The sequence below is a fragment of the Micromys minutus genome, assembly GCF_963924665.1.
Source record: "Micromys minutus genome assembly, chromosome: 1".
In the NCBI taxonomy this organism is placed as follows: domain Eukaryota; kingdom Metazoa; phylum Chordata; class Mammalia; order Rodentia; family Muridae; genus Micromys; species Micromys minutus.
This window is the reverse complement of record NC_137969.1, coordinates 145,633,715-145,651,244: the sequence shown is the minus strand read 5'-3', so window position 1 is coordinate 145,651,244 and position 17,530 is coordinate 145,633,715. Positions and strand designations below refer to the sequence as shown.

Sequence of the window (17,530 nt, the reverse complement as noted above, 5' to 3'; positions counted from 1 at the left end):
GGGATTCATTTATTTATTTCTAATTTTTGACTTTTAAAGGTGTTGTTTCACGTAACTTGGGTTGGCCTCAAAGTCACTATTCAGCCAAAGGAAGACTTCAAATTCCTGGTCCTCCTGTCTAAGACTTCAAATTCCTGGTCCTCCTGTCTTTACTTCTTGCGTATTTGGATGCTGGGTACTCTGCACCACCATGCCTAGTTTTTATAGTGTTTGGTTTGAGCCCAGGGCTTTTTGCTTCCTGGGCAAACACTCCACCAACTGAGCAATATCCCTGGCCTTCAGGCCGTATTTCCTAATATTTTGTTTATAGATATCCTAGATATCCTTCTAAGAAAAAAAATTCTTTTTGAGATGGTATGTACCTCAGGTAGGCCTTGAACTTTCTATGCAGCCTAAGCTGGCCTTTAACTCTTGATCCCCCTGCCTTCACATCCCAAGTACTACAAGTATAGATGTGTGTCACCCCAACCAGATCAACTTTATGATCTGCCTCGGTATCATTCATTTCCTCTCTACTCATTAGTACATTTTCATAGTTTACTGTTCATAATTTCAGCACTGTGGACAGCAGGAAGGAAAGATGGGAACAGAGGGAGAGACAAGAGAAGGAGGGGACAGAAAGGTTCTTACCTTCCAGATGTCACAGTCTAAAAGGGGATAAAAAGGGTTCATACAAGAGCAAACATGGCCCCAGCAGAAGGCACAAGCTGAGCTTCACACACACACACACACTTGGACACCACACCGATACACAAACACACACTTTGTCAGCAAAAGCAGAAAGCATCTTGACCAATACATGAGCTCTTTAAGCTTCTGCTTCCCTTCCCCAACCCCTCTCCGCACGAAGTACAATACAGAAGTTCAGTCACATGACTCCTGAGGTTCTTTCCGGCTCTGGAATCCTATAAGCCACTTAACTGAGAACTTGCTGTGTGTGTACAGTGAAAAGGCAGGATTTACAAGCACAAGTAAAGTCCAGGGAGCCTTCAGGAGACCACAGTTTGTCTACAGAAGGCTAACAGCCAAGCAGCAAAGGAGAGGCAGAGCAAAAGCCAGAGAAGAGGGGACTGAAGGAGGGACACACATCTATGTAAGAGCAGCAGAGGACATGTGTGTGTGTGTGTGTGTGTGTGTGTGTGTGTGTGTGTGTGTGTGTGTGAAAGAGAGAGAGAGAGAGAGAGAGAGAGAGAGAGAGAGAGAGAGAGAGAAAGGACAAGAGGTAGGTGTCAAAGATAAAAACAAAAAAAGACAAGGAGCAAAATTGAGGAAGCCCAGGCATTTGAAAACATCAAAATGAGCCCAGTGACACACGTCTGTAAAAAAATCCAGCCCCTGGAGGCTGAGTCAGGAAGGGAGGCAAGCGAGAAGCACATGCTGTAACACCAGCACTTGGGAGAAGGAAGGCAAAAGGGTTAGGAGTTTCAGGACAGCCTTGGCTCCAAAGCAAATTCAAGGCTAGCGTGGGCTACAGGAGACCCTATTTCAAATTAAGGGGGTGGGGAGAATAAACAAGCTGATATGACTTAACACTCAGAAGGAGACAAAAAAAAAAAAAAAAAAAAAAAAAATAGCTTTAGTGGGCCAGTTTAACCAGCCCAGAGTTAGAAGGAAATGCTTAAAAATCATTTCAAGTTGAAATGACCAGTGGCTGGTTACTAGTAAGTAAGCCCTGTTTTACTGCACAAGTGGATCCTGGGAGATTTATGGCTAAGGCGTGTGTGACAAAACCCAGGGGTACCAAGAAAGCTGGAAAACCGAAGTGTGCTGATTCTAGACAGAGAACATCCAGACATGATGACAACTGTCACACGGTCACCTGGACAACTCTGTTCCTACTCATGGAGGCCTTAGCTCCTAACCTGAGGACTCACCACACTGTGTCTCACAACACAGTAAAGCAACTTGCTTCACTTTCAAACGGCAGGCTGACCGGAGTGTTCTAGATGATTCTCTACAGAGGCAGAATTGTAAGAAAAACTATGACACTAGGACAGTGGTTTTCAACCCCCTTGGGAGTTAAATGACACTTTCACAGGGTCAAATATCAGGCAGCTACATTACAATCCAAAGCAGTAGAAAATTACAGTAATGGCAAATCCTTCCCGTGGGCTGAGGCTGAGGCTGGTAAGACCTCATTCTGGTCCAAGTGCAATGTTGGCAATGTGTGTAAAAACTAGCAACCTCAGGCCCTTCTCCTGGACTGAAGCCTGAAACTGCTCTGAGACAGATACCTGCTAACCAGACTAGCTCCCGCCCCCTGCTGTTCATTATCAGAGCTGAGGCTCCATCACTGAGAGCACAGCCCACCCAACCTCAGTGTGTACATGTCTGTCTGTCATTCGTCATTCTCTCGTCATTGCAGTGAGGTTTCCAGGACCACATGCCTCCACACTGTAGCTATACGTGGGGAGATCTAGATGTCTGTTTCCCAGCCACGATTACTCCTTTCATCCAGAATAGACCATGTCTTTTACTCCTTTAAGGTGAGAACGGTTTCCTCTCAAAAACACTAGCTATGAAAACTTCCAGGAGTTACTTAGATTGTGCCCCCATTCCTCATGGAGGTCACTGGCACACTAGGGTGGTCTTCCTCATGAAGTTATAAAACTTGAACAATTATCCCCTGTAGATGTGTTGGAAAAGAGCCTTGAGCACAGTGAACTCTTGGCAATGGCTGTCCACCATTGTAGTCACCAATTCAGCTATGAGCCCGGTAGCAGGTGCACCCCTGCAGCAGGTGGACCTGCCTTCCCAGCTCCCGCATTGAGCAAATGGCTCATAGTCAAATCAGGCTGCCAACTTCCTGAACTATTGAATTGTCCAGGCATCCACTTACAACCACCATCTTTTTTTTTTTAAGGTACCCTTTCTATTTGAAGCTTGTAGATTGCAGAGGCTCACTTCTCGACCCCGCCTTTCCTTTTCAAGGGCATTAAATCCCCGAGAAAGCAAGTAGAAAAGAATCTTTTATTGCCACTCCTTTGTAGTTCTTTCCCCCCATTCATTTTCCTGTCTTGTTTTGTACCAAAAGAAAAGAGATACTTCCTGCATTATCCTGTCATCTATAACCTGGCTGCTTAAAGCTGTGTGCATATGTGCACGTGCCTCTCCTGAGACTCCGTATGTGCCATCTCTTCCCTTCCCCTGCAAGAGAAAACCGTCCTGCTTTTGTGAATAGGGGGTACCACGCAGCAGCACATAAACCATGCATGTTTTCATTGGCTCAGAGAGAAGAAGAACTAAAATCAGTCTTAGTGGCTAAGTTAAACTCTAGACCACCAGTTCTCAACCTGTGGGTTTTGACCCCTTTAGGGATCAAATGATCCTTTCTTAGGGGTTGCATATCAGGTGTCCTGCATATGACATACTTACACTAGGATTCACAACAGTAGCAAAATTATAGCTATGAAATGAAATGACTTTATAGTTCGGGGTCATCACAACATGAGGGCCTCCATTACAGGGCCACAGTGTTGGGAAGGTTGAGAACCAGGCCCAGACTCTCCTGATTTGGCCTTCGCCCTATGAACTTTCCCTAGTGCTTACATGCCCTAGGGTAGGTGAAATAGCCCCCTCTCTTCCCAAAGACTTTGTAATCCTTGCATTGTGTTAGGTTCTATGGCAAAGGAAGAACCAAATGGAATTAAAGCTACTAATCAGCTGGTTATAAAAACAGGAACATTACCTTAGTAGGCCCAATGAAATCAATAGGGTCTTAAAAATTGACTAAGGGATCGAGACTAGAAGCTACGATCCCTGGCATGCAAGATGTTGAGTTCGATTCCTGATTCCCAGGACTAGGATGGAGTGATAAATGAGACCTAAGTTGCCATCATTGGCTTTGAAGAAAAAAGGACTCCCATTCCCCAACCCCCAGTGTGGTACTTCTGGCCTCTAGAACTGAAAGGGAAGACTCTTTGATCTTAGCCTAGTGAAACTGGGCTCCGGCCTACAGAACTAGCAATTGGTAAGCTTGCATAGTGTTAAGTCACCAAACTTGGAAAAATTTGTTCTAGCAGTAACAAGAAACACACACATACCTAAATCTGGAAATCTGTCTAGCTCTCTCCATCTCATGAGGTCCCTGCTTCCCAGCTGAAACTGCCTACTGCCTGATTTTGCTAGTTGAGTTGGCAAATGTTAATTATGTCAGGCACCGTACTGGATCCTGATGATTGAAGAAGAATTAGATATAGCCATGCCTTTTCAGTTAGTCAACATTTCTTTTCAAACAGTAGGCAAAGAGCCTTGGCTTCTAGAAGGTTAGACCCCATATTACAGGCTCTGGGTCAGACATGTCAAAATGAAGGAAATACTTCCTGTCCCCAACAAGTTAATCAATGTAAATAAAATATCAGGATTCAGTGCAATAAGTACATGACATATGAGTATAGGAGAGAGACCAAGCAACTCATCGCAGGACACAAAGGACATCAGAGGGGCAGGCATGGACAGGCAGGGCTTTTCTTGCCACACGCAATAGGGGATGATATGCAGAAACCTTGATGTGAGATGACATTAGTCATTGGTGCAAGTGTCAGAACTTTACATCTAATTCCGTTTTCTTATGCCTTTCATTGAAGAGAAATGAGAATGGCTGTCGGCTATCATACTGGACAAAATTGAAGGAGACTGTACTCCTATGGACACTGCCTTCTCTCTCCTTCCTGCCTGTTTCTTAATGGCTGGAAATTAGACATGGTGACAAGTTACCTTGGTATGCCAGTAGGGCATCGTTCTGGGATGGAGGTAGGAACCGGTATCTGCCAACATAAAGAGCTACTTTCCAATTCAGCTTACGTTCAGACTATCATGTGGGAGAAATATAAACTGCCATTGGTGACGTAGCTGCCGACAAGCTTCCTCTTGTTCCAGCTAGAATGTGAATTGTCCTCACAGGTTCCTGGATTTGAATAGTTGGTCCTCAGCTGTTTTGAGATATTAAGGAACCTTTGGGGCTAGAGCCTAGCTCGAAGAGTGAGGCCTTAAAGTTAATGTCAGTTTCTGGTTCTCATCTTCCTGGTCAGTTGAGATGTGTACAAGGCCATGTTGCAAGTCGTTGCCACCACAGAGGGGGAATCTCCCTAGCCTCTGTGCCTCCCTTTCCTGGATAGACTGTATTGCCAAAACTGTGCACTGAAATAAGTCCTTTCTCCTGTAGGTTGCTTCTGTCAGATACTTTGTCAAGGAAGCAAGAAAAGTAATTAGCATAGACTCCCAGGCTAATGAAGAGCAGCAGCCATAATCTTTATCAAGATTGTAAAAAACTCTACAGCTGACACTATACTGCATCCACTGATAGAGAGAGCATTATGCCTGTACCCCAGACACCAGGGATTAAACCTCTCTGAGAGCCACCGGCATTTTTATGAACACATGCACAAACCTTATCACTAATAGCCAGGAAGACCGTGCAATAGGTTTTTAAATGCACACAGTTTCAAACACATTTGTTACATGCTTTCTTGGTTGTTTATCCAATGGTTAACTCTACCTCATTTATAGAAAGAACCACTTTCCCCACCCCTACCCCCCACCATGCCAAATAGTACCAAAAGAATCCTTGACTTCTAGAAGGCTAGGTCCCTATTCAGAATTCATGAGAGAAACCCTAGCTGGTTTAGGTCATAGCCATTAATTTCCTTTTGTTATCTACAGGATACAGTACAGTTCTGGCCAATGAGAAAGAAGCAAAAGTCTGAAAAGCAGGACCCGCCCACCCTGCCTGGAATGAAGATGTACTGGCCAAGTCACAGCATCCTCTCTACAGCCATGAGGACCATAAATAAGAACGGCAAATGGAAGATCTACGTGGAATTCTTGACTCGATTAAGCTGTGGTCGCACCCAACTGCTGACCTCTAGCTAGATTTTTCGTAGCTTAAGGAAAATAAGCTTTCATTTACTGAGGGCCCTGGTTTCAGGGCTTTAGTTTTTCAATAAATGACATTTTTTTTTCTTAGTGGATACATATACACATCTCTTCTGTTTTCCTCAGGAAAGCACACGGCCTGCAGGATGTGTGGCACACCTGGGGGCCAGCTGCTGTCACTTCCAATTCCTTCTGGCTCATCCACATTAAGATTTCTCTGTTTTTCCTCAAAATATACCTTGGGGGTAGAGGTGTGATGTTTTGTGTGTGTGTGTGTGTGTGTGTGTGTGTGTGTGTGAAAAGCAACCTTACCAGAATACAGACTTCAAATTCAACATCTAGTATTTCTTTCTCCACCCTCAAACTCAATAGAATTCCTTGTCAGTTACAAATGTTTTCCTGGGGACACCATTGCCTGAAAGCCTTTAAATATACTATTGTCCTCAACTGTTACTAGTCTGTAATTTAAAAATAAATATTTATAACAACTAATTTGAAAGGCTGCTGTTTCAGAGAAAAGAACAAACTCTAAATCCTTTAAAAAAAAAAAAATTGAGCTGAAGAGATGACTGGCTGTATGCTTGCAGAGGCTGTGAGTTCAGTTCCCAGCAACCACATGGTGGCTCACAACCATCTGTAGTGGGATCTGATTTCCTTTTCTGGCTTGCAAGACAAACATTCATATATATTAAATAGATAAATAATAAATAAATAATGTTAAAGCCCTAAAATATCAATGAAGATTGAGTCGTATTGCATAATCACTTGGTTTTAAAATCAGACTTAGATACTATACAGAGGAACAAATGAGTGTTTTGTCCATACTAAAAACCACTTTAAATCTTTCTGCATATAAAGCAATCAATTCTCCAAAATTATTTGTTTGTTTGTTCGTTTTAGTTGATTTGGTCTTTGAGACAGAGTCTTGCTAACTTGCTCTGGGCTGAAATCTTGCCTTGGTGTCCCCCCCCTGCTGAGTCTGGGGGCCTGCACCACCACACCTGGGCTAATGATCTGAACTTAAAAGAACATTTAAAACAGTTTTAAAGTTGGGTATTCTCGGTTGAAGGGCGAGATTTTTCTGACCTGGACCGTGTACTATGTCATGATCTTTAATCTGATTTTTAACGGAAAGCTCATGTAGGAACTGATCTTGCATTTCATACACAAAAAGAGAAGATTAGCCATCAATTGAGCACATTTTCCCGAGGATTTCACAGAATGAATGAGCTAAACACACTTTTTTTTTTCCAAACACCAAGTTATCCAAAAGCATTTCCCTGCTAATCAGAAAGGCGTGAGTCAACAAATCGGGTAGTTAAGTGCAATTCAGGCAACGAGAATGATTTTTCTTTTCTTTTGGTTTTTGACAAATCTGACACAGCTTTAAAAGCAGCCAACAAGCAAACACGAGTTGGTTGCAGACAATACTGAAAGCAGAAACTTACCTTGGAAATGATTAACGGTTCTCCATGCTCCAGGCCACCTTTCAGGGTGAAGCCCCAGGGAGCCCCTCCCTCTAGGAGCGCTTCCAGATAAACGAATCTCTCCTTGGGGGGGCTCCTGCTGGGGTTTGGCGTGGCTCTGGGCTCCTCCAAGTTCTCGGGGGTCCTCATCGCGCCAGACACATGGTCAAGTCGGCTTCCGTTTAAAGTGTCTGACCCAGTTGGAGGCGAGCGGAGCTTCCCTGCTGGGTTAGGTCCTGGAGCACCAGCAGGCGGGGAGAAATGCCGTGTGAGTGCGTGGGGGGGGGGGGGAGCTCGCCGCTCCCGGGTCTGCTTCTCCCACCGCACCCACTGGAATTCGGGGCTCTCGCGGAAGTTCCCAGTGGGGTCTGCCCTCTGCGTTCACACCGACGTCCTCCAGGGTCTCCGCAGACTGCTTTAGGCTCTCACACGCGCCAGAGCCTTGTCTGTGGGTTTTGTTGTTGTTTTTGTTTTGTTTTTTTTTTTTTTTTTTTTTTAACCGAGAACAGTAAAAAGCCTTTCACCCGGGTCTAGGAAGAAAGCGGCAGAGCCGCAAAGGAATACCTCCTATTTTAAATGATGGATCACCAACCCTTTCTTCCTGAGCGAGTGAAATTTACCATGACAATAGCGTCCGCCCTCCGCAGAAGCTGCATTTAAAGAAAGACTTGCTAGCAGTGCACCCGTCGCCCTCGGAATTTTCGATCCTGTCCCCCCCCCCCCCACGGGGGTGGCGAAAGGCTGTGCGAAAACTTTGTACCCATTTTTGTCAAGCATTAAGGTCAACGTTCGTTTCTCGGGTTAGGGGAGGTTTGCAAGAGGAAAGACGGGGGTTGGGATGACGGAAATCCTTAGTGTCTGGGGAAAGTCAGCTCCAAGTCTCAGCCAGGCAACGCGCTTCTTTTCTTTGGCATTTTCAGCGATGATGGGTCTCCTCGGAGTCAGAGTGCGGGTGGCAGAGGAGCGCGCTCTGCGGAATTCAGCCACAAAGACCTGGCAACCAGAGCCGCCCTACAGTCGACAACAGCGAGGAAGCTGAAAATACAGTACAGATGGCTAGAAATAGTTACCAGAGGAGCCCCGCCTCTTACTACTAAAGCAGAACTTCGGGACAAGCGTTGGTATTTTGAAAATCCCTCCAGGCACTTCTGTGTGCCGCCAAGTCTGAGAAGCTGCGCCTAAGCAGGTTGGGCGAACTTTCAAGTGTCAAAGGCGTTTCTTTATTTTTCTAATGCAGTCATATTAGAAGAAAATACCACACACTGCATAAGATCGGCCTCTCCAGACAAACTGCTTTGCTATACAAACTGAGGAAGGCCTTTTCTGCCTTTAGCCGTGATCTACCCCAAGACTGCTTGATTCCTGCTCTTAAGTACTAGGCACTCGTGGCCCAATGTTATCAGTGTAACTTTTTAATAATACTATATAACATTTAACATTACTTTCCAATCAGAGGTTGAGCAATATATGATAGCTATTTGTCTCGCCCCGAATCCTCTTTGATTATTGAAACACATTAGAATTCTTTTCACGGAATATGTTTACCCATAGTTTTTTCTACTTAAATTTGTGATAAGATGATTTTTATTTTTTTGGAGCTGAAGTTTAAAAATAATAAAAATGTAATAAAAATTTTGATTTCGGTGTTTTTTTTTGTTTGTTTGTGGTTTTTTTTTTTTTTTTTTTTTTTGTATAATGAAAAGTAGATATTACAGAGCAGATAAGACTGAAATTGGGACAGTGTAACATTGGGCCAGCTAAACGACTTAGTAAGTAAAGCCCACACACACCGTTCCAAGCCTGACACCAGGGTTCAGGTCCAGGAGCCCACATAAAAACAGCCAGATGCAGGGGTGCCCATCTGCAGTCCCAACCCCCCTACATCAAGATGGGAGGCGTAGGCAGGGGAGTATCTGAAAGTTTTCTATTCAGATATCCTAGTGTACACAACACAGCCCTAAGAGACAACAGAAGACCCCACACCCAGAAGGTGAACAGCCAGAACTGAGTCCCCAAAGTTGTCTTCTGCACGACATGACACAAGTATCTTCAAACTCGTGTATGCATATACCCACATCATATGTACACATGCACACACAATCGATAAATTCGTGAGCTACAACAGCTGTGATGCTAAGGCCGCTGTGGGGAGCAGTGCAGCTCAGATGTTAGCGTGCCTGCTTGGCATACATGAAGCTCTACTGATGCAGCAGCATCCGAAGGTCAAGGTCCTAAGGCTCAGGACAGCTGGGGCACATGAGACCCTACCATTCCTCCCTCCTCAGCACAAGGCCTGTGTTGTATTATTTTATTACTAGGGTCCAGTGCCAGGGGGAAGTATCATTTTTACATAATGGTAATCTTCTAATGGAAACATGGGTATGCAAAATGAAAGTGGCAAACATGAGTTGATTCTTAAAGGTAATTTAGGCTATTTTTTATTGATACTTCCTTAGGCTGTTTTTAATTGAAACTTCCTTTGGCAGCTTAATCTGTAGACAAAGACTGAATGAAAGGAAAGCTGGGCATGGTGATGAGTGTTTGTAGTCCCACCTAAGCTGGAGGCTGAAGCTGGAGAATTGTGAGTTCAGCCTCAGTAACATAGCAATATTATGTCAAAAAAAAAAAAAAAAAAAAGTAGGGTGGGCTCAGTGGGTTAAGCACCGCTGTGCACGTGAGTTCTAACACCCAGAACCCTCGTAAAAGCCAGCCATAGTGTCTCCTGTGTCCACGGGATCCCTTTTCTCCAAGGGAAGACCAAAGATGGTGATGCAGAAACCCCGAAGCTAGTAAGTCAGCTAGGAAGCTTACAAGTTGCCCACCCCACCTCAAGCTAGGTAGTGGGCAGGTGGTGGCACTTAAGGCTGTCCTCTGACCACCACGTGCCCCATGGCATGAGTGTCTTGAAGGTGCACACACACACACACACACACACACACACATTATAATAGGCCGTTTCCCCTAGGTTTTACAGGGTCTTCCCATTGTTATTGGAAATTCATTGTCAATGGTATGGAGGTAACTTGACCAGGCAGCCATGGTGTGCTCATGGAGATCAGAGGACAAACAACTAATGGGACTATCTCAGGGTTCAAACTCAGGTTGTCTACCAGGTTTGAATTCGAGAACCTTAATCATCTCAAACCCCATAAACAAAAATATTTCTGACAAGCCATCAGAAGTTGGATCTCCGCTATGTAAAGCAAAACCTACCCTGCTTCTTCCTGACTTGGAAGAAAGGTCTCAGAAGAAAAGTGTCACTGTCTCTTTTCTGATGTCTGCTACATCCCCAACCTTTTGCCTCTTAGACTTGCCTCTTCTTTAATAATTAAAAAAAAAATCATTTTCATAATAGACACACCCATCATGTGGCAATTGCACTTTGAGCGTATATTGGAAAAATTCTGTTTCTGATTGAGGTCTTTCTTACAAGGCTCGTACCGTGTCCACAGAGGAGGAGAAATGGAACCACAACCTTGCTCCCCTCCTAGCACCCCCACCCTCAACTCTTTCAAATGTCAGGATCTTTCTTTTTACTGACATTTTTTTCCTGGTTTTTTTTTTGGGGGGGGAGTGGGTGTACATGTGTACAAGGCCTTGCACATGCTCAACCACAAAAGCTCTGCCTTCAAGATACAGTTCCTACTTTTGCTGATATCTTTAATATGATTTTATTTATCTATCTTTATTTTGTTGAGACAAGGTTTCTATGTAGTCCTAGCAGGCCTGGGAGATGCTATGTAGACCAGGCTGGCCACAGACTCACAGAGATCCAGTTGCTTCTGCCACCCAAATGGTGGGATTAAAGACAGTGCTTCTAATTAATTTTCAAAGTGTTGAATTTTGGTTTTGTTTTTAACTGCCCATGAACATTTCTGAAAATAAAGCCAGGGTGACATCTAGTGGTGATTCTGGGCCACTAACTTACTAAAGTTATTGCAGAGAAGATGTTGAAAAAATTTTTAAGATCTATTTTATTCATAATTTTAAAAGATCTCTATTTTTATTTATATGAGCACACTGTAACTGTCTTCAGACACACCAGAAGAGAGCATCGGATACTATTACAGATGGTTGTGAGTCACCATGTGGTTGCTGGTATTTGAACTCAGAACCTCTTGAAGAACAGTCAGTGAGTGCTCTTAACCACTGAGCCATCTCTCCAACCCAGAAAAAAATTATTTAGTACAGGCTGAAAAAAGTTATTTAGTCGTAAAATGCTTCTGAACAATGCAAAACAAACAAAATCGAGTTTATTTTAAAGTCTGCCCATTTCTCTAGGCAATATTTCATACACAAAAAGAGTCACCTCTTTAGGAGTCTTCTTAAGATGGCTGGCTTTATAGAGCCAACATCTTGCCTCCAAAGGCCAGGGAGTAGTTTACACACCATCCCTGAAAGCAGATACTTGGGAAAGGCACAAACGCACAGAAGTTAGTTTATTCCAACAGGATCTCCATGCTGGAACTTTCCCTGAAGTACAGAACCTTACAGAATGTTATATTGGATATGTCCCCATAACTGGGGTTCAGTAAGAATGAAGAACAGGAACAATAGACAATGTACAGCACCTGCTCCACAAGCTACAGTGAGACCTGTGTCATGATAAGCACAGGACAGATTATCAAAATCTTTCAGAAAGGATTAACAGTGATAGAAACCATGACAGCGGTTTTATAGGCATACATCTATATCTTGTGGACTGGATACTGCAAGTGGTTGCAGTTTATTCAAAGGGAATTCTGCCTCCGTAATGTTAGATCTTAAAAGGTCAGCCAAGCCTTGTGGTGCACACCTGTTGTCCCTGCACACAGCCGAAGAAGCAGGAGTGTGGTCAAGTCAAGGACAGCTGAGCTACTACATGTGACATTCCAGGCCACTCTAGGCTATGCAGGGATGTTCTTCTCTCAAAAAGCAAGCAAGCAAACAAACAAGAACAGGCAGGAAGACAAGCACATATACTTACTGTGCGGGCTGGTTCTGTGTCAACCTGACACAAGCTGGGGTTATCAAAGAGAAAAGAGCCTCAGTTGAGGAAATGTCTCCACGAGATCCAGCTGTAAGGTATTTTCTCAACTAGTGATCAAGGGGGGAGGGCCCAGCCCACTGTGGGTGGAGCCATCCCTGGACTGGTAGACCTGGGTTCTATAATAAAGCAGGCTGAGCAAGCCATGGGAAGCAAGCCAGTAAGTGTCATCCCTCCATGGCCTCTGTTTCCTGACCTGCTTGGGTTCCAGTCCTGACTTCCTCTGGTGATAAACAGATGTGGAAGTGTAAGCTGAATAAACCCTTACCTCCCAGCTTGCTTCTTGGTCATGATGCTTGTGCAGGAATAGAACATGACTAAGACACACTTACTACAAGGATTCTAGGAACAAATGAATAAATAACTAAATGCAGCATATACACAGGATGAAATGTTATTTAGCCTTAAAAAAAAAAAACAGAATAAAGATTTCTGGGCTTGATAGGGCACACCTATAATCCTAGCATTTGGAAGGTGGAGGCAGGAGGATCAGATATTCAAGGCTATCCTTGCCTACATATTGAGAGTCAGCCTGGGCTACACAAGAATATGTCTCAAAACAAAACAAAGCATAAGGGTTGAAATACATTTGTAGTAAAAATCTTCAAAATACATTAAGTACGCTGGACACGTAAAAGCAGACGCTGGGGGCCGGAGAGATGGCTCAGCAGTTAAGAGAAGTGACTGCTTTTCCAGAGGACCCAAGCACAGTTCCAGCACCACATGGTGGCTCACAACCATCTGTCAGTTTGAGGGGATTCAACATCATTTTCTGGCCGCAAAGGGCACCAGGAACACATGTAGTACACATACGTTCATGCAAGAAAAACACTTGTACAAGTAACATAAACAATCCCTTTTTAAAAGCTCTATTTGTTTATACTTATGAGCAGGGCCTACAGCAGGCCATAGCTACAGAAACTAGAATGATGGTGGTTGGGTTGGAGAAACTGGAATATAACGAGTTTCATCTAGGGAAGAACAAAGTTTCAGAGAGGGCTGGTTATGATGGGTGCACACAGCTATTTGCTTAAAAATAAAAACAGCAAAAGAGTGAGTGAGCTAATGCCATGTATAATGAAAATGCCTAAAATGGGCCTGAGGGACAGTATAAAGGGCAAATATGCCTGTAGCCAGATCTGACTGACTGGCTTCAATATCTGGAACATATATACATGGAGGAAGGCAGGAGCCAAGGCCTGCAAGATGCCCTATGACCTCTACATGTGCTCTTCACAAACAAACAAATAAATGTGATTTTTTAAAAAATTAAAATGACCATTTTATGTATATTTTAACATACTTTAGAAGATAGCATTGTTGGAGCTGGGATTATATATATTTGAGATAGTGTTCCAAACAACTGTATTGCATTAAAATGTACATAAAACAACTGTCAGGGTTTCTATTCCTGCACAAACATCATGACCAAGAAGCAAGTTGGGGAGGAAAGGGTTTATTCAGCTTATACTTCCATATCGCTGTTCATCACCAGAGGAAGTCAGGACTGGAACTCAAGCAGGTCAGGAAGCAGGAGCTGATGCAGAAACCATGGAGGGATGTCACTTACTAGCTTGCTTCCCCTGGCTTGCTCAGCCTGCTTTATTATAGAACCCAGGTCAACCAGCCCAGGGATGGCACCACACACAATGGGCTGGGCCCTCCCCCCTTGATCACTAGTTGAGAAAATGCTTTATAGCTGGATCTCATGGAGGCATTTTCCCCACTCAGGCTCCTTTCTCTGTGATAACTCCAGTTGTGTCAAGTTGACACAAAACCAGCCAGTACATGTGGGATCATGGGATATATACACGTGTGGGTATGTTTTGCAGCATTTTCCTAGCATTTATGATTGGAATATGATTCCTAACACAATAGGAAAAAAGATAAATAAACAGTAGCAAGGCTGGAGCGACAACTCAGTGGTTTAGAGCTTTGGCGGCTCTGTAATGAAATGGGATTTTAATTCCAGCACCCACCTGACAGCCGCCTGTGATCCAGTCCCAGAGAATACAGCACCTTGGTGCAAAGACATATACACAGGAAAGATATCCATATGCATAATATTTAAAATTTTAAAACAACAACAACAAAAAGAACAACAGGACATGATACTATTTATCATTTGTTACATAACCATGGTGTCCACTAGCCTTTGTGCAATGATGAATCGCTGCTTAAGGAATCTGGACCCCTTTCTTCATCTTTAAGCTCTTTGTTTTAAAGAGTAAGGAGGTATTGTTTTTATTCAATACTTTAAAAAAATATCGTAGAGTGAGGCTGGGAAAATGGCTCAGTTGGTAAAGTGACCGACATGTGAGGATGAAGATTGGAGTTTGAACCCACATTTTTAACAGCTTGGAGAGACAGAGACAGAAAGCTCTCTGGGTCTAGCTGGTGGGTCAGTCTAGCCAACTGGTGAGCTCCAGGCTCACAACAGACCCTATCTCAAGAACCATGGTGGGATCTGCACTATGGCCAAGAAAACATGCCGGGCAAGCTTGACCACCTGTGTTTGATCACAGAACCTATGGAAAAAAGCAGAAGGGGAGCTCTCTTTGAGGAAGACACCCCACACTTACCTCTGAGCTCCACTTGCACCCCTACTGTATTACCTGATTTCTCTAGAGGAAAAGAACCCACTGGGTGAATGTATATTTAAGAGAGGCATTGTTAGCTTGCCTTTCACTGTAAGGTTGGTACCCCTCTGAAGATGCCGAAAACCCAGTAGCTATTCAGTGCACAAGGCTGGGTGCCTTAGCAGTCCCAGGCTGGCACAGGAGGCTTGGGAAGCCCCTGGTCTTCAGTCCACGTGGGAAGGCTAAAAAACCTGGGTTCTGATGGGGGGGGGGGATGGTGGGGACAACCACAAAGTCACCTTCAGAAGGTTTCCCTCCCACTCCCAACTGGGCTGGAACCCACATTTTGGCTGAGTCTTCTATGTCATGTAGCCTGATCAAGAGAAGATAAAACTTTATCCTGGGTACAAACTCAAAATGAGATGGCAATAAAAGACAGGTGTTAGGCAATTAAAATATTTCCAAGCCAAAAGAACACACGTTTTGATAGAAAAAGATTTAAAAGAAACTAATTGGAATTTGTTTTCAGTCTAGTCAAGGAGGCTAGCTACTTATCCTTCTGTTTAGTGTTTATGGTTTAATTTTCTCTGCATGTACTTGACACTATATTCCTATATGTCTCAGAGGCAGTAAACGGTATGATAAAAGTTTTTAATGGTGCTTCATAAACTGTTACAATTTGTAACTGCAGTACATAAAAGTGTTTGATATTTATAGTCAATTTATACACTGTATATTTGTTATTGTAGCCTACTTAACCTTGATAGTTATCAGAATTCAACACCACAAAGCAAGAGTTGATCTATACACTTCTGTAAGTCTAAGGCAGAAGGATGCCAAGTTTGTGGCCAGCATGGGCTACTTGGAGAGTCTGTCTTCAAAACCACAACAAACCCTATAGGTTGTATCTCTCATCTTCCACCTCTTTGGAACCCTTTCATTGGAACGGTAATTTGAACAGCACACAGGAGTCTCAGTGTACTATTTCAAGCTGATAAATTCCATGTTAAGAGTTTATGATAGAGTAACCGAAGCACGGAGGAGGAAACAGTTCTCCGGAGGCAGAAAGGACAGCTACCCTTAGAACTCGTCAGAACCTAGAAAAACAGTCTGAACGAAGGTGCAACTTAACAGCACAGGTTAAGCACAGGGCTGAAGTTCTGTTGAATGTTAACTTGAAGAGGTGGGGAGCAGGGGGAGCGGACTGCTCCGGAGAATAAAGGTGTCAGCCTGCCCTTTCCTCAGCGCTCAGGTAACAGAGAGGATTTGTGCCATTAGGTAGCTGGGAGGATCTTTGTGGAGCCTCTGTAGGAATGACAGCAGAGTGAGGCAGTAGGAAAAGAGAAAAGTGGCTTGCCGGGCCTACCTGGTTACCTAGCCGACCGCGTAGAGGCGGGAAAGTACGGAGGAGTCCAGGGGCGTGGTCTCGTGTGCGGCCTGCTCCGCCCCTCCCACAGCCCTCCTCTCACGCCCCGCCCCTCTTTTGCTGCTTGAACCTTTCCGCTCCTCTCTCCTGCCCCGCCCACCACGCCCCGCCCTTTCTCGTGCCTCAGCCTCCCGGATCCTTTCACGCCCCGCCCTCTTCCTCACGCCCCGCCCCCTCCCGACGTCCCGCCCTTCCTTCACGTCCCGCCCCCTTTCTCTTTGGATTCCTTGCGGCCAACGGTCAGGCGGAGCTCGCCCTCAGCAGCTGCTGGCCCGGTGCTCGAGGCCTCGCGGTGGCCGGTCGGGTGCCGCGGAAAGGCAGCCGCGCGGGCCGCGGCCTCGGGCGCAGTGAGAGCCGGCGGGGTCGCGCAGGTGCGGCCGCGGCCCCCGCGGACATGCGGCCGGTCTCTTAGGACGAGGTGTTGTTAGCAGGTACGGGGGCGGAGTGCGCCTCGGGGTACAGAGCTGGGTCGTTCTCCTGAGGACCAGGATCAACTTCTGTTCCTTCTGGAACTTTCCATGGCCTTGTTTCCACGTGGTAGCAGCCCGATAATTTTGTATGGCTGTTTTCGGAGGGTTCTCCAAGTACAGTGGCGAGAAAACTGGGCTTCCTGACTGCGGCCTCAGTTGCAGAATTCCTTGAGCCCAACAGGACTGCTCCTTGCTCACTTCTCTTCCAGCCCGGCTCCTTGGATGGGAAAGCGTGGGGACAGACAGTGGGGTCTCCGGCTGTCACCGGTATTTCATCCCTCATGAGACTGTTTTAACGCTGTGTGGTGTGTGATTGGAGCCTCTTGATAATCCACTCCAGGTCCTAGATTTCCCCTTCAGCAGGGGCAGAAGTCCCCATTGGAGCTGCCGTAGGCATTGTTCCTGTTAAATGTCAAGTTGGCTTTAGGTCATGGGAATGCAGAAGACAGGTGATGTAGGCTGTTCATCAGTGTGTTCTGACTGATACTACGCAAGACAAAAAGGTCCAGAGTTTTCAGTCTTCCCAGAGTGTTAGGCAGGACTGCTAATGTGTATACATACAGTCTGTGGGACCGGGAAAGCTGAGGCAGTGATCTGAAATGCCCACCTCTTGCCACATTTTTTTTTAAGATGTAGTTTTATTTGATATTAATTTAGTGTTTTGCCTGCCTGTGTGTAATTGCACCATG

At 44.8% G+C, this 17,530-nt stretch overlaps 2 protein-coding genes across 2 annotated transcripts in view; one reads left to right on the top strand and one right to left on the bottom strand.

The window, feature by feature from the left end:
• SHROOM3 (shroom family member 3) overlaps positions 1-7,490 on the bottom strand; it is a gene marked incomplete at its 5' end in the record, with an annotated part of 275,996 nt that extends 268,506 nt beyond the window's left edge. Inside the window, one exon of the mRNA XM_080932154.1 lies at positions 7,323-7,490. Coding sequence (XP_080788280.1) covers positions 7,323-7,490 — 168 coding nt within the window. The remainder of the gene's footprint in view (positions 1-7,322) is intronic.
• Positions 7,491-16,735: 9,245 nt separating this feature from the next.
• CCDC158 (coiled-coil domain containing 158) overlaps positions 16,736-17,530 on the top strand; it is a 51,798-nt gene continuing 51,003 nt past the window's right edge. The window contains exon 1 of the mRNA XM_080932174.1: positions 16,736-16,802. The gene's annotated coding sequence lies outside the window, so the exon portion shown is untranslated. The remainder of the gene's footprint in view (positions 16,803-17,530) is intronic.